Here is a 23,338-nt window from a genome sequence, read left to right on the forward strand (position 1 = left end):
GCAATGCTTAAAGCTAATCCAACCAGATCATCTGGGCCCTTCCTCAGTTTGTGTCATCAACTATACATGGTTTCATTCTCGATCTCCATATTCCGAAATGGCTTCGGTAAGCCATCCGACTACTGATCTTCCGAAACAATCTTTAGGGATAAAGACAGACGGCAGAGGTCCAAAACTGCCGACGACGCTTCCGTTAAGCTAGTTGTAGTTCGCCGGTACTCAGTGAGTCGCTTTCATAGCCCTTGATGCCAGCTTTGGATTCGCCGGCCATAACCAAGACCCGTTCGGAGTCCGCTATGCTGCGAGACTCTTCTTCAGTTACGGAATCTGCAGATGTTTCTACCTTGGATGGGTCTGGAGCCGCTGTCCAGCCACCGGCTTCTGAGGAAGCTCTTCACACTACCAATATTCGACACAAACCAACCACTTCTTTTGCATCTTAAGTTCTTCCTAAAACTACCAAATTTCTTAGGCCGAGTACGAGCTACACCTAAAAAAACGGCAATCCAATCTCAAACGCCTGCTTCCTTGCCATAGTCTCAGGTGCTTAAAAGGTTAGAAGACCTGATCATGCTGATTAGGGGAAGCCAGCCTTCCCCTGCTAAAAGAAAAAGAGACTTGTCCCCAGCAGCTTTATCTGGCCAAGAGTCCGACTCTGAGGTTTCTGATTATGAAGACATGCCGTTATCTGCCTATGAGGACTCGGGTGCAGAGGAATCCATTCCTTTTGCCTCCCCTCCAGAGGATTTTTATTTTGGTGAAACCCTACATACTTTGAAAGAGCATTTCCATTGAGAATGCCAGGATTATCCTCAGTCCAAAAAGAGACTCAGGGAATTTTTAGATCTACCACAGCACAGACCCTTAGCTATCCCTCCTGTTCTGGATGTTGTGTTTATGGAATCCAGTCTAACTCTTCATACTTTACCCCCTGCTCCAAGGAAACCTGACAGGAACTATAGAGTCCCTGACTCTCACAAATTTCTCTTCAAAAATCCTACTGCTGATCCAGAGGTCATCTCCCATGGACCTAAAGGAATAAAAGCAGCTACAGCTAAGAATCCCACCCCTTTGGACAGGGATTCCCAAGCTTTAGACAGATGGGGTAAAAAAAGTGTACACCTCTGCAACTCTCGCCATTAGAGCATTACATTGTCAGTTCCATATGCTGAAATACCAGCAACATACTATGGAACTTATTAAGCAAAAGTTATCTACCTTTCCTGGCTGTGCAGGAAATAAAGAATTACAGGACCTTATGTATTCTGCAAGCCCAAGTCAGCAAGCATACCCTGCAATGTGGGTTTTACGCCCTAGAAGCATCTTGTAGGGCAGCAGTCACAGGTTCTGTACTTGGGTATGCCTGGCTTAAGGAGTAGACCTTGCTAGACCATGTCAAATCAAAATTATTGGATGCTCCTCTGAACAGGGACAAACTGTTAGGCATCAAAGCAGAAGAGGTTTTCAAAAAGATGGAAGAAAAGGCTAAGTTTATGCAGACAGTCAAAGATATTTTGCAACTTCAGCCTCTAAGATTTAGTAGGCATTGCCCCTCAAAACATTGGTCCTTTCCAGCACCCTCAAGGACATCTCAAACTAGACCCAGGGGAAACAGACCCCCCCCCCCCCAGTTTACCATCAGTGTATGCAGAGATCTAAGCAATGGAATACCTCAATTTCTAAAGCAGGGAGTGCTAAGCCACTCCCTTACGGAAAGAATTCACAATGACTTCTTAGCTCCCCCACCTCTGCCCAATTGCTCGTGCCCCTAGGAGGAAAACTTGCCCACTATGCATAAAACTGGACCTCCATCACCAACAATCGATGGGTCCTCAACATAGTATCCCAGGGGTAGAAATTTTATTTACACATGTTACCAACCCCAAAAGTGTTCCTAGATTTTCCTCCAAACCAGTGGGTTCCCAGATCTTCCTCCAAACCAGTGGGCAGAGGCACAAAACCAAGTTCAGTCCCTGCTCTCCATAAGGGCAATTCAGCCTGTTCCTGCAAGACAGATAGGCCAAGGTTTTTATTCCAGAGCTTTCCTGGTACCTAGAAAAGTGGGCACCTGACAACCAATCTTAGATCTATCCATTCTAAATACCTTCCTGGTGGTACCAAAATTCAAAATGCTCCCCCTACAGCAGCTTCTCCCTATGCTGTCCAAAGATACCTGGTTAGCCACCCTAGACCTAAAGGAGGCCTATCTGCACATCCCAATAAGGGACTCCAGCAAGAAGTATTTATGGTTTAGGGCAGGAGCTATGCTTTTATCAGTTCTCTGCACTTCCCTTTGGCTTATCCACTGCTCCCAGAGTTTTCACAAAATGCCTAACTCCAGCCATTGCCTATTGCAGACAGAGAAATATTCAAATTTACCCCTACTTGGACGATTGCCTAATTTAGGTAGACAGGAAAAGCTGTTGCAGCACCTGCCATTTGTAAAGGATCTTGTAACCTCCCTGGGTACACTATCGATGAAAAGAAATCCAAACTAGTCCCCAGTCAAAAAATTGTATTCCTGGGAGCAAGCCTGGACACAGCATCCCAGATCGCATTCCTTACTCTAGAAAAACAAGCCTATCTGACAGGCTACTTCGCTCAAATGGCCACCAGAACCCAGCTATCCGCAAGGAAAATCCTGCAGGCTCTAGGGTTCATGGCCTCCTGCATTCTACTAATTCCATATGCCAGACTGCATATGAGGAAACTTCAATGGTACTTAAAACGTCTTTGGTGCCAACATTCTCAGGACCTGAAACAATCATACCTATGATACCATGTCTAAGGAAAGAGTTCCTTTGGTGGGCCGCAGCATGTAACCAGAACAAGGGGCTTCCCTTTACACAAACCCACACCGCCCAGACCCTAACCACAGACTCATCAGTTTATGCCTGTGGTGCACATCTGGATGGCAGGTGAATTCAGGGCCACTGGAGCCCAAATCAGATTCATCTGCACATCAACCAAAAAGAGATGCTAGTTGTTCAGCACACTCTGACAGCTTTCAGATCCTTACTCTCACCAGGGCCTTACTAATCAAAACCGACAACACCACAGTGATGTGGTACCTAAACAAGCAGGAGGGAACCCACTCTGCAGGCAAGCCATGACCATGTGAAACACGGCCTCAGCCATGTATATTCACCTGCAAGCTCAATTCCTGCCATGCAACCAAAACTCTCTGGCAGACAACTTCAGCAGAAATCTCCTAGATCCACATGAGTGACAATTAAATCACAACACCTTCAGCCTTGTGACCCAGAAATGGGCTACTCCGAAGGTGGACCTATTTGCCTCCCTCTACAACCACCACCTCAGAAAATTCTGCACCATGATACCTCACAGCAAGGCCTGGAAAGTGGATGCCCTATCTTTCCAGTGGGCAAACCTCTCAAGCTATGCATTTCCCCCTCTACTACTTCTTACAAGAGTATTACTCAAGATAAGAGAGGACAGACCAAGGGGCAGTCCTGATTGCCCCAGACTGGCCACACCAACACTGGTACCCACTACTGTGCAGTCTGTCACCATTGCCTCCATGGCAGCTACCCCAAATCCCTACTCTCCTGACTCAGCAGGAGGGACAGTTCTTGCATCCACAGTTGCAGACCCTGAAACTTGCAGCCTGGCTTATCCCTTTACTTCTCCTCCAGTGGCTAGCCTAAGCAAGCAGGTACTGGATGTCATACATGAAGCCAGACGACCCAGTACAAGGAAATCCTATGCTGACAAGTGGAAAAGGTATTGCTCCTGGATTCGCACTAAAGGTGTGGATATACAGCACAGCCCTCCTTGCCTCTCATCCTGGATTACTTAGCAGACCTACTCCACAGAGGCCTCTCCTCCTCCTCCATTAAGATCCATACCTCTGCCATCTCTGCTCATTACAGCACTGAGCCACCTCTCTTCTCTCACCCACTCATCAGTCAGTTTCTGAGAGGGGCTAACAACTTAAGGCCACCAAGAAGAGCCCCCACCCGTGCTTGTGACCTGAACTTTGTGTTGGAAAAGCTCACGCTACCCCCCTTTGAGCCTGCAGTGTCAGCAGAGTTAAAATTCCTCTCTTGGAAAACAGCCTTGCTTCTGGTCATCACTTCAGCTAAAAGAGTGAGCTACAAGCACTTATGGCTTTGGAACCCTTCATTATCTTTCATGTTGACAGGGTCTCCCCCAGGACTAACCCAACTTTCATGCCTAAAGTGGCGTCCAGTGTGACTCCCAACCAATCTTTCCATTTGCTCACTTTCTTCCTTAATCCTCAAAATAAGGGGGAAAGGATCCTGCACTCTTAAGATGTGCACAGACAGCTCAGATTCTACCTTGATAGGACTAAGCCCTTTAGGAAATCTGACTAGTTACTAGTCAGCTTTGCACCAGGGGCAGAGGGCAAGGCCATAACAAAACAAACACATCTCCAAATGGGTAGCACACTGTATCCATTTCTGTTACAAACACCATGGGAAACCACCCCTTCAGGGAGTCAGAACGCATTCCACTAGGGCAATTTCAACCTCTACAGCCTTTCTCAGAGGAGTCTGTACCAGGGACATTCTGGAAGCTGCTACTTGGAGTTCTGTTCATACCTTCACCAAGCATTACCACCTGCCTATCTTTTCCAAGTCTAGGGCAGGCTTTACAACAGCAGTCATGCAGGGTATACTAGCCAGCCCCAACTCTTCTTGACTGTCTCCATGCAGGGTATACTAGCCAGACCCAACTCTTCGTGACTGTCTCCATCCATTCTTCAGCTTTGGGAATCAACCCAAGTGTGATGACTGTATCAGTGAAACACTAAGAACATAGTACAGTTGTGTACACTTACCATAAATGAAGATGTTAGAAGTGTATTCACTGTTGCAGTCCTGGTTTCCCACACTCCAGTATCTCTCTCTCTACCTCACTCCTTACAGGGCTATTGGTATTTACTTTTTACCGGTGGCATTTTCCACCATAACTTAGCTCCCTGTTTGGGGGCTCCTGACATTTGGGGCAAGAAAAACTGATGTAATGGCGTCGGCTGCCTGTTTTTATACTTCTGATGACCTGACGTCAGTACTGAAGCAACAGCAACAGACGCAGAAATACTAAGCCTCTGGTATTCAGGCTGACTGAGGGTACCCCTTGCAGGATAACACAAGTGTGATGACTGACAGTGAATACACTCGAACATCTACATTTATGGTAAGTGTACACAGCTGTACTTTCATTAGTCTGGAAAATATAGTGAGATTAGTTAAGTATTGTTTTTCTGTATTTTTTCTGCATCTGTGTGAATCTGTCCAACTATGTTACTTTCTATATCTCTTGTGATTGAAACTTTGGTGTTTGTTATAACTAGATATTCAGTATTCTCGTGTTTTCTATTTTATTTATTGTTAAATATCTCTATACCTTTCATTGTGGCTGGTCTTTTAGTGTATACTTTAACATCTTAAGAGTACTTGTGACGTTGTGGCCACTCCTGAAAGCCTTGCTGCATTGGTCAAACTCTACAATTTGTATTAGTATTACATTTACTCAGTAGAATTGGGTACCTTTGTAAGAGCATTAAAGTAGCTGAGTGATAGTGTAACATATTCTGGGCAGAGGGAGCACAGCTGGTAAGTCTGTGCCAGTCTTTCCCAGGTGTGTGTGTGTGTCAGCTACTTGAAATAGGGACAGAGCTCCAAAGTGGTCAGTGTGGAGTCTTGTTTGGGGCCTGGAGAGAGAGAGAGAGTCCAGCCCCAGGTCTGGAGTGTGCAGCGGCCCTGTGTGCTCTTAAGGGAAATTGTGCTTGCTGCAGAGAGCTGCATCTGAAAAAATACTGTGTGCATCCATTTTTGTTCCTAGTGGCCATCCCTAACCAGTGTCAATGATGAGGACTGAGGCTCCTTGCTTACTGACCTGGAGTAGGGACTGCCACAGAAACTACTTATCTTCCTTGAATTGGATATGCAGCTTGTCTCCTTCTCTTAAAACATAATTGCCAGCACTAAAGGTCAACACTGGTGTTAAGAATGTACTGTGTATTAATGATAAGTGTTAGCCTCTCTATTTCTACTGTCAAAAATATGTATGTAAAGATAATCTCTCTACCTTTGTTAATCCTGATATTTGTCAATATTGCTAGTATTTAGTAATTCAACTAATTGTTTAAATGTTGCCTTTTTTGTACATACTCTTGTAATGTACTCATTCCATGTTCTAACTTTTACTGTATACACTATTGTAATGTACTGATTTCATATGTATTCTCTTTGTGTATATTTCTTATTTGTGGAGCTTTTGTCACTGGGCCTCCTCTGGAAATGGGCTCATAATGGCCCAGTGGACTACCCCAGTAAGCAAATGCAAATAAATAAATAAAATAGCTAATGTGATATCCTATCTCACCTCCATTCTTAGCATATTGGGTTCAGAACCGATCAAAGGTTCCTATTGGCCTTGTGCAAAACTCGAGGTCTTCCACAAGCTCATGGCTGAAGCCCTCTTCCATGATGCACTACGAAAACTTCCCCAGATCTCGTTTGCTGCTAAACAAGATTGGGTGCTTCCTACTGGCTCTGGCTAAGTGAAATTTTCTTATTTACACATTTTTAGATAGTCAGTTTTTTCTGTTATATTCTAGCTTGTATTAAGCAGATTTTGTATGTTTGCTTCTGTTTTTTGCTGTTGGCCGTCATTTCCTTCTCAAGGCCTTTTTCTTACCCTATCCCAGCTTAAAATTTATTCTTAAGCCTGTTTTACTTAGAGACAAGCTTGTTTAAGTTAGAGAGTTATTTTGACCTTCAGTTTTTTCGCCTTTGTTTTTTTTCTCTCTAAATTATCAGGCTAGCTCATTTAAATTAGAGGGCTGCCTTTACCCATTTAAGTTGCAGGGCTTTTTTCCCTTAGTAGTTTTTGGTGTGATTCTTGTTCAGTATCTCAAACCCAAGAAGTTGAATCTACAAAACAACAAAAACTGAAAAACTGCGAAATTCAAAATTTCGAATACCGGAGGTTTTGAATTTCGCGGTTTTACTACATACACACACACACACACCATCCACCACACAAACACATAATCACTCTACTACATGTGCCCCTCACACCCCCCTACTTAAACACCACCACACAAGCTACTTTCTCTTCGCGCACACACATCACAGCAATAAACACACTGACAAACACCACAGCCCCTACCCAAACCCCTTAACAAACACACACACTTACCTGAATACATGACCATAGCAGAACTTTAGAAGAGCTAAATTCAAAACCTCTGGTTTTCAAGGTTTTGAATTTCACACTTCTAAACTTTCGCTTTTGTGGATTCGGCTTCTTGGGTTCAAGATACTGAAATTCGAGATTTCAGTATTTAGAGCTTCAGAAGTGAACCCATATATATATATATATATATATATATATATATATATATATATATTTACTTTTTTTTTTTTTTCTGTAGTTATTACCTTTCTTGTTGCTGATTACTACAATGTCTACCAAGCAGTCTAAGGATATTAAATCCTCAGGGTTTAAGAAATGTGTTTAGTGCAGCCAAAAAATGTCCATTATTGACTGACATACAGTTTGCTTGTACTGTCTCGGAGGAGCACACCTTCAAGAGTGTTGTGCCATATGTCACTCCTTTAGTCATAGGGTACTACTGGAAAGAAATAAACTGAGAGGCTTATTGAAGACCCCTTTTTCCAAAGCTATCGAAGAAGGTAAGGATCCGTCTAACTTGGTCAATTCCCCCTCTTCCAAATCAGACAAATCAGGGAAAAGGTCCTCTTCCTTAGAGGTTCAGCCTGAGCCATCAAAAAAGTTACAAAAACGTCCATCTTAGGACCCGAAACCTGTCTGGCCCGGGAAGCCTTCTGCCTCAGTTCCTTTAGTTTCGGAGCCATTGGGAGTTCATGTAAGGAGCCAGTCCCCAGAATTGGAACCAGGATCTCCAACTTTAAGGTCTTCCTTTACAGCCTTCCAGATCTCCTGCTTCCTCCATTCCAGGAGCCTGTCTGATGATGTGAATCATGTGGTGCAGAGGCTATTGAGGGCACCGGCACTTGCCAAACTCGTGTTGGTTCCAACCCAGAGGGCTTCAGAAACTGATCAAATCTACCCTTTCACTGTCAATTCCTCCTCCGATCTGATCTCGGACCTCGAAGCCAGAATGTCTAGAACTGATTGTAGTGGAACCAAGATCTATTTCAGGATCTTTGGCTCTGAAGTCCTCTATTCCATCCAAACTTGAGTCTAGGAGCCAGTCCTCTCCATTTGGGCAATGGGAGGACAGTGGAATTGGACAGTTGTCGGATCTGAACTTGCCTCTTAGGGCATCAGCTCAGCTCCTACCTCAGCCTCTGATTCAACCCCCTTGGTTCCAGGGATTTCCTCTGGCTTTTTAGACCTTGGACTCTCCTCGGACCAGGGGCAGGGGACTTTTGAGGTGAGAGTAATTTCTCCACAGACAGGTCCACTCTCGGGTCAGGACTGTCTTCCTCCAAAGGCACCCGGTGTCTGTCTCAGTATCATTACATCCACAGAGACATGGAGAACCCTAGGCCTTGGGGATGCCCCATTGGGCAAACCCCTTCTCTTCCAAACCCTCTCCAGAATACCCTTCTGAAGAGGTCCTTCAAAAGAGATTGTGTAAGAGGAAGCAACTAGGCTCCTCAGAGGAGTCCCATGTCTGATACAAAGCTCTATGTTTTGGAGGTGTCCCCACAGCCACTATGAGGATGTCTCCTTTGCAGGCATCCTGGAAATACTAAAACAGAGAGGTGGCTGGAAGCCCGTCAGCCCTTCTAAGGAGGAGTCTGTACACCTGAAGGCTTTTGGGTCTCACCCCTCTGCCCCTTTGGTGTCCCCGCCCTTCTACGAGCTGATGCAATTAGTCGAAAGGCATGGGAGTCTTCAGACTCACTGGAACTTGTTCCTCGGAGACCAAACAAATTCATCACTTCTCCACCAGACAAGGAATTTCTTAAAAAAAGGTGTTCCTGTAGATGCTATGGTGGTGGCAGCAGTCACAAAAAAGGAACTTTCAGAGGCGTCCTCTTCTGTCCATCCATCGAGCAGAGAGTCTCGTTTGAAGGACAGATATGGAAACTGTATCTTCTCTTCAGTGATTATTACGCTCAGATCACTGAATTATCTGACTCACTTTATCTAGGCTTCAGAGAGATCTCCTAAAAGAGCTTAGGAGATACCTTCCAAGGTTCAGCAGCTGAAGGGTATCCGACAAGGTTTCCTCTCATCCCTCTACCTTAATCTCAATGGTCAACTCCTCCATGAGGCTCATTTCTTATGCAGCGGATGGAGCGAGTAGGGCAGCGGGTTCAGGAATTGCCAGGAGGAGACATTCCCTGAATGTGCTTCTGTGACTTTGCTGAACTCTCTAAATCTTACTTTGTGAATGCCTTTTTCTATGGCTTGTCCTTGTTTGGGCCAAAAGCCAGACACACAAGCCAGGTATGAACAAGAAGGAAATCTCTCTCTGCCGTTGGGAGTCCATTACTCAAAGGGTCAGAAAGGAGGAAAAATGTGTTTTTGAAAATCCCAGAGAGCTTTCAGGACACACGTGGTGATTCTTCCCCCAGGGACATAGGTGAAAGTGCTAATGGAAAATGCTGACCATACGGTAGGGGGGCAACAGGGAATCCTTCGTTGGTAAGCCCTTTCAGTGCTCTTGAGAGGAGCCCTGCCTGTCTGTCTCTGGAGGTAGTCGGAGGCCACTTATCTTTGTACCTAAAAGCCTGGCTAGCATTAACAGAAGACAAGTGGGTGCAAAGTATCGTATACAGAGGTTACTCCATTCCCTTTTCCTTTCCTGTCCCAAAAACAAAAAACATCCCGGATGTTCCACACAGTCAAAGGGATCAGGCAGCTCTAGAAATACAAAAGTTGTTAAACAAGAGAGTCATCCAAGCAGTCCCCGCAGACTAAATAGGATCTGGAAACTTACTCAAGGTTCTTTAGTTCCAAAGAAAGCAGGGGACTGGAGACCCATCCTGGATCTTAGCAAGTTAAATAAGTCAGTGAGAAAGTCAAAGTTCCGGATGGTAACACTGCAGTCAGTACTTGGATGTGCTCTATAGACCTCCAGGATACATACTACCATATAAAAATGGACAGGCGATCCAGGCATCATTTGTGCTTTCGGCTGGGAGCCAGTCACCATCAGTTTCGGCTCTGCCCTTTGGCCTCACTGCAACCCCCATAGTGTTCACCAAGTGTATGGCAGTAGTAGCGGCTCACTTGAGACTCCTGGGATTCAGTGTGTTTCCATACCTAGACTGCTTCCTAACTGCCACCACCGAGCGTCTACTATCCAAAGCGAGAGACACCACTTTACATCTCTGCTCTCACCTAGGAATCACAGTAAACTACAAAATCTTCCTTATTGCCATCTCAGTGTATCGTTTTTATAGTAGCAGATCTAGATTAAACAACTATGATGGCAAAACTTTCCTCCAAAAGGGTTCATGTCCTACAATGTCAAATCTTAAACCTTCTTTCCAAGAAAAAAGTACAAGCAAGAACAATCCTCAAAGTACTGGGAATGGCAGCTGCAATAACCCTGATTCCATTAGCACGTCTGCACATGAGAATACTACAGTGGCTGCTATTCGCTCAGTGATCCATGCAGGAATTACCTATGTCCCACCAAAGTTTGATAACGGAATCATGCAGGAAAGAGCTTTGTTGGTGGCTTTACTCCACTCAAGTGTTATTAGGTCATCCCTTTCTTCCCAGCCATTAGCCACAGTGACCACGGACACTTTCAGGATAGGGTGGGGGGCATTATCTGGGAAGGACAGTTCAAGGCACTTGGCAGGACCACGGGGGCCCATTTGTACATCAATGTCCTAGATATGGGAGCAGTGCTTTTAGTGTTGCAAGCATTCCAGGACTGTCATCTGCTAAGAATGAGTGCAGTACAGACAGACATGTCTGTTTTATGGTGTATAAAGGAGGAGGAGCCAGATCTTACCCCCTTTGTCGGGAGGCCCTGAGAATATGGCACTGGGCAACCTCCTCCCAGCGCTTTCTGATGCAACGCATATCCCAGGAAAATCCAGTGTGATTACAGACAAACTCAGCAGAGTGATTCTGATGCCTCATGAGTGGTCCTTAAATCAGGAAGAGGTGGAAGAGATTTTCTGCAAATGGGTCCAGTCTTGCTGCAATCTTTTTGCCATGTCCATAAATGCCAAATGCAGCAGCTACTTTGCCCTGCTCCCCCCTCTGAGGGAGTCACCAAGGAATGCACATGTTCACGATTGGCCCTCTGGTCTCCTCTACATCTCTCCCCCCCCCATTTCCTTTGATACCCAAAGTTCTTCAAAAAGCCAGTCACTTTGGAAGGAGCTTAATTCTTGTCTCCCCATACTGGTCTCGTCAAATCTGGTTCACCTTCCTGTGGCCTCCTCTCCAGGAGGTGGTGTGGATTCTGGACCCAGTTCCGGATCTCCTGACATGCATCAGGGATGATCCACCCCTCCCTTCAACCACTCAAATTAACAGCTTGGCTGCTCCGATTTCAGCCATAGCCAGGCTCCCCAACCTTTCTAAGTCAGTAAAGTGTATCCTCATCTCATCTCATAAGGCTTCAACAAGAAGGTTATATAGAAGCAAATAGAAAATATTTTCTTTATGGGCCTCAAGTAATCATATTGATCCTTCTCTGTCCCAATAGCTTTTATTCTTGAATTCCTAGCAAACTTCTTAATGAAGGGGCAGCTGTAGCTACTATTGGGGTCCAGTTAGCTGCCATATCTAATTTCCATTTAGGAGAGTCAGGCCCTAATGTGATGTCCCACAGACTTTGCAAAGCATTTCTTAAAAGTACTCTTTTAAGACCACCTATTAAGGTCTCTCCACTGCCATGGGACTTGAGTTTTGTCTCATCATGTTTAATTCTTCCCCCTTTTGAGCCTGCATCATCCTGCAATCTCAAGTATCTGACTTGGAAAATGATTCTTTTGATAGCTATTCCTTCAGCTAGAAGAGTCTCTGAGCTGCAAACATTATCCATAAAGACCCCCCCCCCACATGCTCTTCCACAAAGAGAGAGTATCCCTATGAACAAACCCATCATTTTACCCAAAGTATGCTCAGAATATAACTTGAATCAGTCCATAGAACTACCAGTTTTTTCCCCAATTATGGTAACAAGGCAGAATACATGCTGCACCAACTGGATGTACATAGACTACGTTTCTACTTACATAGAACAGACTATTTCAGAAAATCAAACCAATTATTTGTATCCTTTTCAGACTCAAAGAAAGGTGTTCCTGTGTCAAAAGTCACACTTTTGAAATGGCTATCAGATTGTATTACCTTTGCCTACCAATCTCAAAACAAAGAACTTTCCCATAAAGTAAAGGGTCATTCTACAAGAACCATTACAACTTCTGCCTTTCGTGTGAGATTACCATTTGTGCTGCAGCAGAATGGGCAAGGCCTCATACATTTGTCACTCATTACAAAGTTGATTTGGCCTCCAGGAACAGAGCCTTCTTTGGGTCCCACTGTTCTGAAGAATATTCTCCCTTGAGCCACCCAGGAAAGGTAGTGCTAGGGACGCTGTCACAGCCTACTAAGAAAGAATAGGACAACATCACATAAAGAAGTTATGTACTCACCGTTTAGTTTCATGTGTGTTGTACATCTTGCCTTCATTCTTACATCCCACCCTCATTTCCCCAGCCTTTTGCTCCTGGAAAACCGAGCTGATGAAATTGGCTACTAATGTCCTCTGACCTTCTCCATTGCTATATTATGTATTCAGTAACCTTTATTTAGCTACATCTGCAAACAAGATCTGAGGATCTTTTGTAGTGCATCATGGGATAGGGTTTCAGCCACGAGCTAGTGGAGGACCTCCAGCTTTGTGTAAGGCCGAGTCAGAACCGATGATTGGTTCTGAACCCAACCTGCTAAGAATGAAGGTGAGATGGACAACACACATGGAACATTATGGTGAGTACATAACTTCTTTTTTTAAAAAACATTGCTCTTAATGTTCATTTGCTTTCTAAGTACTCTTTTACAGACTTTCTAGTTCTCTTGTTGTTCAGTTTGTTGTTTCACCTATTCTTATTTTTTTGTTTAAGTATCTACATCCTTCTAAATGCTTACTGTGACTCTCATGCCCTCTCCTTTGCTTTTCATTGTGACATTTCTAATCTTCACTTTACAGTTATCCCAATCCTTTGCAAATTATTTACTGCTTAGTGTCAAATCTACTAACATTTCAGTTAGTTTCATCTAGCCAGTCATTAAATGGCTTCATTTCACTAGTGCTTGTCATAATATACTTTTAATTGCTTACAAAACCTAATTTGTGTACATAAAAATGGCCCCATGTTACAATATTCTTTTGCTATGTAACCTTGCTGATATTGTCCAAGAATTATATTTTGTCGTAAAAAATGTCTGCATTCCACTTCATTCTGTTTTGTTTTCATTGCATCAGTAAGCCCAAGTACATGCATATATTTCTATGCATCTGCCCTTCTTAGCTAGTGTTCTGTGGTGGCACTTAAGTGCATCTTCCTTTTACCCTGTAGTGTTCCAGTGTTCTCTTACCACTGTGCATCCTTGATCAAAGCCTGTAATAAGCCCCATAGTCTCTGTATCCTGCCTCACTGTTTTCTGTGCAATATGTAATTCAACCATTGTAATTCTTATGCCCTGCCAGCAACCCTTCACAGTTGTAAATCTTCTCTGCCTGTCCATTCGTTCCTTAGTCTTTATTTGTATACGTTTTTTAATTAAGATTAAGACCCTTGGCTTTTGCTGCCTTTCTAGTCCAGCAAAGAAATCCTCCCTCCCACTTTTCTTTTGTGTTCTCTGTGATTTGGGTGCTGCTGTAACATTATATGTGCATTTCTGTTGTATGTATGTCAGTACCTCCTCATATTTTTCTTATCTAACCAATTAATATTCAAGGTCAAACTGTGCCACAGTAAAGCTTACATTGTTTTCTTCTCAACTTATATTTGTCTTATCTGTTAAAAACTGGTCCTTTCATAACCTGCTTCTGTTATTTTTCATGCCAGATTATATATGTGTTGTATTGTGCCAACTGAACCTGACCTCATTAGAACTCACGACCCAAGAAATACAGCATACTAACTATATACATGTTTTTGTAAAGTAACGGAACTGACATGCTGTTGTACAAAGCTGCAGTGTAAATCATCTTCCAGTGTTCTGTAATCACTCTAAATCTGTTTCACTCTTAGCTGGTGAACAATTACAAATTACTGATCTGTTTGTTTCATGTGTCTACAACATTGTATGTATACAGCTTTCCGCTCTACCCATGCATTGCTAGATAACTAGTCTGCCTAAATGATTTCATATGCACTCATGCAGACTGTTAACCTTGGAGCCAGTGTACATGTTTTATGTATCTTCTCTTATTTGTCATTAAGTATCTCAGGTTGCTGTAACTACTTTTAAAAGATTTACTGTCCAGACACAGCAGCTCCACGCTTCTGCAGTCCATCACAACTTAGAGCACCAGACATATAGTGACAACAGGATGAAATGAAGTAGTTATTGTTGCGCTACTAGTTACTGATCTTGGTGATTTTTTTTTAAACATTTTCCAATGTGCATGTGAAGCTCTTGCATGTAACTAACTGCTTGTAGTCGGTCTTTCTAGTATATTGTTTTGTGACTGTTGCCGTCTTGCCTACCTTCTGTCAACATAAGGCTTACCAGTTCATGTGAAACGGAGCACCTCTATGACATTGTTAAAGAGAAACCTGGATGAGTGGATGGGGCATCGTAAATTCTTACCGGGAATAGAGCCCACAACCCTCCTGAACATGGGCAGTCATCACTAAATGCAATCATGGGTATTGACTAGTATTTTTATGGTATTACATGGGGGATGAAACGGCTAGGCTTAAAATGACCTCCTGATCGATAGCCTAGTAATGTCCTGTGATCCTATAATTGTCTCACTAATTTTGTATGCATGCCTAGAACTGCTGCTTCAATTTCCATCACTTAATATATTAGTTTCCTTTTTCGTTCATGATTCATTTACTTATCTCCCCTTAGTCTCCCACTATTGTAGTGCATTTCTTAAAAGCAACATAGAACAGTTTGCATTTTGAAAACAGAGACTATTGTCAGACATCATGTAGTGTAGGTCCCCCATTCAGTTAAATGTAAATTGTAATTTTTAAGTAAAATGTCGACACATACTTTATTACATTTATATTAGTCAAATAGTTTGTGTAGTTCTTTTATGATTTCAGTGGCTTTAAGGTGTCATTCCGAATGCCGCTCACATTATGATTATACCTTCCTTTTCCAAAGAAACATTTCCTCAGACTATTCCTAGTGCATTTTTGTGGAGTCTTCCACTTTCTGTAAACTGTTATAATTCCTTTGTTTTATCCTTCATTTTCTTTTAGAAATCAGGAAAGGTTTTGCTGGAATTTCATTTGGTGTCCATAGTTTGCTTTTCTGCACTTGTTGACTTGACTGCTGTTTCTCTCAGTATCTTTTGCCAGAAATGGTTCTTTTCTCTTTCCCAGTTTATATTGTGCCTTTTCAAGGGTCTGGTTAGGTTTTTAAATTACTGGATAGAAGACTCAAAGTAATAAAGGATACAGTAACTTTAATTCTTTTATTTCTTTGCAGAGTCTTATGGAAGACATTATAGTCATTATCCGCATAAATTCTAATGTCTCTAAACTTTAAGATTGTTCTCCACAAAATACAAATTTCCCCCTTCTGCTGACGTGTCGTCAGTCTCAAATTGAAAATTTGTGATCTTTTGCTCTGTTTTAATATTAGCAGGCATTTCCTCAAATTCTTTGTAGTCCTTTGCTTTAATTTTGTTCTGCTACTACTGCAAACCTCAAATTACCTACAATGAAGTCTTCTCAAGTTCAGCATGTTTTTGTGCCATTTGTTCATATTTTAATTGCTGTTCCACCATTTTTTCCCTTTCATTCTTTGTTCAGCAGTTTGCGTGCTGGCTATTTCCTCTGAATGCCTGGTTAAAACATTGTTTCCTGCACCCTTCTGTGATTAATATTTATATATTCCAGCAATGATCAAGTTATCTTGAAAATCTGAATGTATTTGGTCAGTGTCTCTCTAGAGTGATGAATTTTCTTCTTTAGCTGCTTTTCCCAACACCTTTCCGGTACTCTGCTTTGTCTCCTGAGTTTTCACAGTTGTTTTCCCTTTTACTTCCCGTACATTACTTACTAAAACAAGAAAATCTTTAAAGGTTAATCAGATGTGACAAGCAGTAGTAATAAGGGAAAATCTTTACCAGTGATCAAATTAGGCAAGAGGATTATAAATTTGCTTTTTTTACTGCGTTTTGACAATATTATTTTTGTTTAGAAGTGAGACTTTAACTGCTTTATTATACAGAAATGTTAAAGGCATTTCCTGATGAAGTACATTGTTAGAATTTTTCTCTCATTTTCTTCACTCATGGATCTATTCAGAATGCGAATGTCCACTGCTGCCACCTGTCTTTTTAATTCTTTTCCTTGCCCACTGCAGGGGTGAAGGTACTATGCATTCATAGTTCAACCATCTTTGTGTAAAGTTAATTATTAATTTTTATTGTTGACCTATTGAACTATATCAGGGTAAAATTGTTACTTAGCTTCTTTTTAATGCAACTTTAACTTTATGCATGTAACCCAACATATGTGAATCTTTTTGCTATAACTGCTATTATATCAATATTGTTTAAAATTGTACTTGTTTAAAATGTACTACTGGAGCTTTTCTCCTCTGGTCTCCACTGAAAATGGGCCACAAGCCCAGTTGGACAAACCCAGTTAACAAATGTCAATAAATAAATAATAAATATTAATTATATTAATCTAACTCTAACTGCAATCATTAACATAATGGGTAAAACAAAACGTGATATTGTCAATCTCGCCTTTATTCTCACTGATGGATTGGATCCGTCTCGGCCATTTCAAAAGCTTGAGGCCTTCAGCAAAGCTCGTGGGCATTCTTCCTTACCCATAATGCAACTTCCCCAGATCTCATTTATTGCTGTGCGAAGGAGGTTCTGAAGCAAGCTCTGGGCTAAGTGTTTTACTTTATATACTCTTATTTTCTTGTTAAACTTAAGTGTAGTTTACTATACTTTTTTGTCCCTTAAGATATCTTTAGTATTTTTATTTAGATAATGTATATCCTTACCCTTTTATTTTGTATTATAGAGCGAGTGTTAGACCTTTCACCTTCTCCCATTAGCATCCTTTTAAGTTAGAGAATGTCTAGCATCCATTTACGTTAGAGGGTGTTTACCCCTTTCCTTTCTTATCCATTTCAGCTAGAGGATGATTTTTCAAAAAAAAAATGTTTTTCTTCCGATCCTTAAAGTTCTTTCTGTGTCTGTTTAAGTTGGAGGGACTGCCTGTGTTTTTGTGTGTGCTTGTCTTCTTTAACCCCCCTTTCCTTTTTCTCATAACTAGCTAATAAGTTGCAAAAGCAGGAGGGGAAACCTCTCTGTTTCACAATGTGCGAGAAGTGTGGAAAGAAGATGCCCCAAAGTGATTCACACACCTTGTGTGCATTGCTTAGGGCCTCTTCACCTCCAAGAATTGTGCCTCCGTATACCATGGTTTCAACCAGACGGTACTTATGGAATGCAAAAATAAGCTTTATTTTGAAGGGACTGTTAAACTCCATTTTCTGAGGCTATATCTTAGGGGTCCGGGTCTGTCAGACAAGTCAGACAAATCTCAAACTTATTTCTTCGGCACCAAAATCATCCTCTGAGCTGAAGCAAAAGGCTCCTAGTTTGTCTGCTCCATCATAACCTTCAGAGCAGACAGCTGAAGTTGGATCCAAGACTTCCTCTGAGCAGTTAAAACAGTCTATTCTGAAGTCATCCTTACCTAAAAAAATCTGATATTTGAGCCTTTCACCTTCCTTGGAACCGATCCCTTCTTGGCTTCTATCACCATTTTTAATGAAGTCGAGATCTCCTACTCTTTCTACTCTGTCCACCAGGAGTTTGTCCGATGAAGACGTGGACAAGGTAGTGCAGAGGTTGCTAAATACACTGGACTTGGTCAAACTGTTTTTGGATCCGAACCCAAAGGAATCGGATCAGACACAATCCTCCCCCTCAGCGCTTACCTCTCCTCGGATCCATCCTTTGGTTTTAGAACCAGAAGATTCTGACATCCAGCTTGTGTCTGTATCGGATCAGGGACCCATAGGTTCTTCAGATCTGATGTGTGCCCCGAGTGTTTCCGCCCAGTCGGAGCAGGAGACCTAGGAGCCAGCACTTTCCGGTCGGGTCCGTGGAGTCAGTTAGGATCTCTGCTGATCCGACCCTGCCTCTGTGGGCTTCTCTGCAGGTGAGTTTGGCTCTTACTGTGCTTCAGAGCTTCTGTCTTCTGTGTCGGAGATTTGGCCCTACCAACCCTTTTGTCAGATCCTGGGTGTTCTTTGAAGTCATGAGGGGGGTTTTGACTGCTTCCCAGTCTATGATGCAATCCTTCTCTGATCTTCCTTCCAGTTCTGTGCAGGTGTATTTGGCTTCTCATGTACTCTCTCCAAAGGACCGCAGAGACTCCAGGCTCAGGATGTCCCACAGGGGACTCCCCCCTCTTCTGAAACCTCCCCAGATTATCCCACTGAGGCGGTCCCTCAAAAGAGGACCTGCAAGAAGAAGCATCTTGACTCTCTGGAGGAGTCTCTTTTGTCCGATACTGACGTCAGTGAGGCAGAAGAGTCCACATGGTCGCCTCCTTTAGAGACATCTTGGAAATTTTAAAGCGGACAGGTAACCGGCAGTCCACATCCCCTTCAGCTGAGGAGTCAGTATACCTGATAGCTTTCGGGTCTCGCCTTTCAACATCTTGAGTAACCCCTTCTTCCGATGAGCTTATGGATTTCATCTCTCAGTAGGCTTGAGAGACCCCCAGATTCCATAGAACCTACTCCTAGGAGGTCAAGTAAATACATTGCTGCCCCAAAGGACAAGCCATTCTTGACGAAAGGTGTAGCAGTTGATGCCATGGTCGTCACGGCGGCCACTAAAAAGGAACCTGAGACCAGTTCCTCTATACATCCTCAGAATAAGGATTCCAGGACCATGGATATGTATGGGAAGCGCGTCTTTTCATCAGTGACCTTTGCCTTATGGTCACTGAATTACGTTACCCACTTAAGATTACAGAGGGACCTGTTTAAGGAACTTTCAGACTCCCTCAAAGGAGCTGTAGCTGACATGGTAGCCGATAAAGTCAACGCTGAGCTCACCACCCTCAGTTCAGTTATAAACTCTTCCATGAGGCTCATATCGTATGCAGCAGATGCAACCAGTAGGGTGGCAGGTTCAAGCATTTCTATCAGGAGACAGGCCAGGATGCGCCTTTGCTATTTTGCAGAGCCCTTCAGTTTTCCTAATGCCCCCTTTGATGGCTCTTCCCTTTTTGAGCCTAAGGTTAGAGATGCTTAACAGGTGTGAACAGGAAGGAAAGACCTTGTCTGCCATTGGAGTGCATTTTTCCACACCTACCAGACCCTTTCCCAGAGGTCAAAGAGATAGTGGAAAAATGTGGTTCAGAAAGTCACAAATGTCTTTTCAAGGAGAACCAATAATAAGTAAAAAAGAAGCCAACCAGTGCTACTAGTCCACAAAACACTCCAAACAAAGCACTGTTACTGCAAACTGGATTCAAAGTATTTCCTTTATTGTAAAATCCTTAAAAAAACAGATGATTGAGCGCTTTCTTCCCTCTCAAGCAGGGATTTCATCAGAATCTAACTTTTTCCCTCCAAATGTCCCCTTAAATAGTGAATTACATCATTAAATCATTAAAACCTGGCGACTCATCTTATTGACATATAAAATTCATAAATATGCATTCAAAATATATTCAAAATGTAAAGTCCTAAGAAATAATATAACTATAAAAACAAATAAATATATCTTAGACATTTTATATGAATGTGTGTGTACATCCCTGCTTGAGAGGGAAGAAAGCGCTCAATCATCTGTTTTTAAGGATTCCCCATAGACCAGAGATGATCTAGAACTTAATTAAGATTTTTGTAGTTCCAAAGAAAACAGGGTGCTGGAGCCATATCTTGGATCTCCGCAGTCTGAACAAATCTGTGAAAAAGACCAAGTTCTGGATGGTGACACTGCAGTCGATACTTCCATTCTTGGAAAAAGACAGTTGGCTGTGCACTATAGACCTTTAGGATGCGTGCTACCACATACAAATGGAAAAGTGGTCCAGAAGATGCTTGCACTTCCGGCTGGGAGCCAGCCATTTCCAGTTTCGAGCTCTTCAGTTTGGTCTCACTACAGCCCCCAGAGTGTTCACCAAATGCATGGCATTAATGGCAGCTCACCTGAGGCGCAGAGGATTCTGCGTGTTTCCATACCTGGACGACTGGCTCATAATTGCCCCAACCAGGCATCTTCTGCTACATGTCTGGAACTATACTGTTCCTCCCTAGATATTACCATAAATTGCAAAAAATCTGCTCTAGAGCCATGTCAAGGCTTGGTCTTCATAGGAGCAGAGATCAGCACAAGTACATTGGTAGTAAAAGTTCCACAAGACAGAGCAGACTATCTTCACCATTATGTCAGACTGTTAATCAGGAAAAACAAGCTTCTGCAAAACTAGCTCTCTGGGTACCGGGGAAAATGGCTGCTTTAGTTATCCTCATAAGGGCGGTGCTTTTAGCATTGCAACCATTTCAAGGCTCCCTCCCTCTGGGAATGATCACAATCTAATCAGACAACATGTCTGTGGTTTGATGCATAAACAAAACAGGAGGAGACCAGGTCTTACTCCCTTTGATGAGAAGCCCTGAGGATATGGTAGTGGGCACCTGCTTCCAACCATTTTCGGATAGCAATGCACATCCCGGGGAAATCTAGCGTAATCCAAGACAAATTGAGCAGAGCCATCTTATGGCCTCGCTAGTGGTCCCTGAATCAGAAAGTTACAGAACAGATCTTCCGAAAATGCGGCCAGCCTTGCTGAAATCTCTTTGCATCATCCACCAGTGCCAAATGCAGCAACTACTTTGCCCTAACCCTCCACCCAGGGGAGTCACCGAGGGATGCACTTGTTCACATTTGGCCGCCGGGACTACTTTATGCTTTTCCACCAATTCCTCTAATTCCTAGAGTTTTGCAGAAAGCAAGTTTGTTGGAGATGACAATTCTAATTTCCTCCTATTGGCGTGGACAGGTCTGTTTCCCCTTTCTTCATACTCGTGTACGGAACGAACCATGGATTCTACACCCTGCTCCAGACCTTTTGACTCGCCCGTCAGGAATGGTTCATCCCACCCTGAACAATCTCAACCTAACAGCTTGGCTACTCTAGTTCCCCTGATTGTTAGGTTTCCTCTCCTTTCCTCTGCAGTTAAACATTTTATTATCTTCCCATAAAACATCTATACAAAGATTATGCAGAGGTAAAGGGAAGAGATGTGTTGCATGGGCTAGCAATAATCGGATAGACCCCTTTACTGTGCCTATACATTCTACCCTAGAATTTTTGGCAGACATTTTTAATGAAGGTGCTATTTCAGCCACTATTAGAGTTCAGTTGGCAGCAATTTCTTACTTTCATATAGGAGAAAATGGCTCTGGAATCATGTCAAACAGACTTTGTAATGCATTTCTAAAAGGGACTATGATGATGCGAACGCCATGCAAAAGCCCATCAGCGCCCTGGATTCTGAATTTCATTTTATCAAGTGTCATCTGTTCTCTCTTTGAACCATCTGCTACCTGTGTTTTGAAGGATCTCTCCTGGAAAACACTCTTCTTGGTGGCTATTACTTCAGCTAGGAGAGTTTAGGAATTACAAGCTTTGTCTGGCAAGCCCTCATACCTAGTTTTTCATAAGGACAGAGTTCTTTACGCACTAACCCCTCATTTCTACCCAAGGTTGTGTCGGAAAGTAGCCTCAGTCAATCTATTGAGCTGCCAGTTTTCTTCCCAAATTTCCAAAATGAAGGCGAATATTCACTGCATCTGCTGGATGTTCCTAGGCAGTTACGTTTCTACCTACATAGAACTTCAGAAATCAGAAAGTCAGATAAGATGTCTGTCTCTTCTTCTGATATTAGAAAAGGCCAACCAGTGTCCAAGGTTACCTTATCCAAATGGCTTTTACAATATATGTCCTACATTTTTTACAATTATAAGAACAAACCTCTTTCTGTTCCAGTTAATGCTCCTTCCACTAGGTCAGTAGCCACATCTGCAGCCTTCCAAGCTAGGTTACCTTTGGATAACATCTGTGCTGCAGAGACATGGGCAAAACCTCATACCTTTATCACTCATTACAAAGTGGATTTGGCCTCTAGGAGTAGAGCCCCTTTTGGTTCTGTTGTTCTGAGGAATTTTCTCCCATGAGCCACCTGAGAGTCAGGTTGCTTTGGACGTGGTCCCATCAGTGAGAATAAAGGCGAGATTGACAACATCAGATCACATAAAGAAGTTATGTACTTAACAAAATGTTCCATGTGTGTTGTCCATCTTGACCTTTATTTTCACAAACCCACCCTCAATACCTCCTGCCTATACTCCTGGGAGACTGAGTAGTACTAATTGGGTATTAAAGCACTCTCTTGCCTCAGAAATAATTGCATTATGGGTAAGGAAGGATGCCCACGAGCTTTGCTGAAGGCCTTGAGCTTTTGAAATAGCCGAGATGGATCGGATCTGACCCGTCAGTCGGAATAAAGGTTGAGATGGGCAACACCCATGGAACGTTATGCTAAGTACATAACTTTTTTTTTTTTTTTTTTTTTTTTTAAGTACTATGTTTGCATTAAAAGAAACAGCTGCGTTTTTGTTAGTGTTCCATTGAAGGATCCTTTGTTTACAGCGAACCGTAGTCTTGTTATGTTAGCCAAAGTGAAGTTAAATTCTACAATACGTTTCTCTTTTGAAAAGCTAAGTTGTTGCAGGAGCTGCATCGTAACTTGAACAGTATTTAATCATATTTGTAAAATCACTTTAAAATAGATTTGGGGTGCCTCAGGAGAAGCTGACAGTGTTGCATCTTTTACACTTCAAAAAAGTCATGACAGTGTATTTTTAACACTTTTACTTGACAACAGTAATTCACATTGGAATTTTAAGTTATGCCACCCCTTGCCTAGATCCCAGTAACTCTTTGGAAAATGTTTCCTGTCTTCGTGACAGAGAGTGATAGAGCTCTGACCATGACACCATGTGACTAGTGTTGGAAGCGCTTTCCAGGAAGAGTTACAAATGAAGGGACATGCCTTGCTTGCCTCCCTCAGTGAGGTGTGTGGTTGGGGGGGGGGGGCGCTGCGTGCACTAAAAAGTACA

General features: G+C 42.7%; 1 protein-coding gene across 1 annotated transcript in view; it reads left to right on the forward strand.

Annotated features, from left to right (window-relative positions):
• POLR3A (RNA polymerase III subunit A) overlaps positions 1–23,338 on the forward strand; it is a 1,593,947-nt gene that overhangs the window by 1,564,442 nt on the left and 6,167 nt on the right. The window contains exon 29 of the mRNA XM_044055661.1: positions 22,799–22,940. Within this exon, the coding sequence (XP_043911596.1) occupies positions 22,799–22,940 (142 nt within the window). The remainder of the gene's footprint in view (positions 1–22,798; positions 22,941–23,338) is intronic.

This window comes from Protopterus annectens, chromosome 14.part0, assembly GCF_019279795.1.
Source record: "Protopterus annectens isolate FY-2018-M chromosome 14.part0, PAN1.0, whole genome shotgun sequence".
Lineage (NCBI taxonomy): Eukaryota > Metazoa > Chordata > Ceratodontiformes > Protopteridae > Protopterus > Protopterus annectens.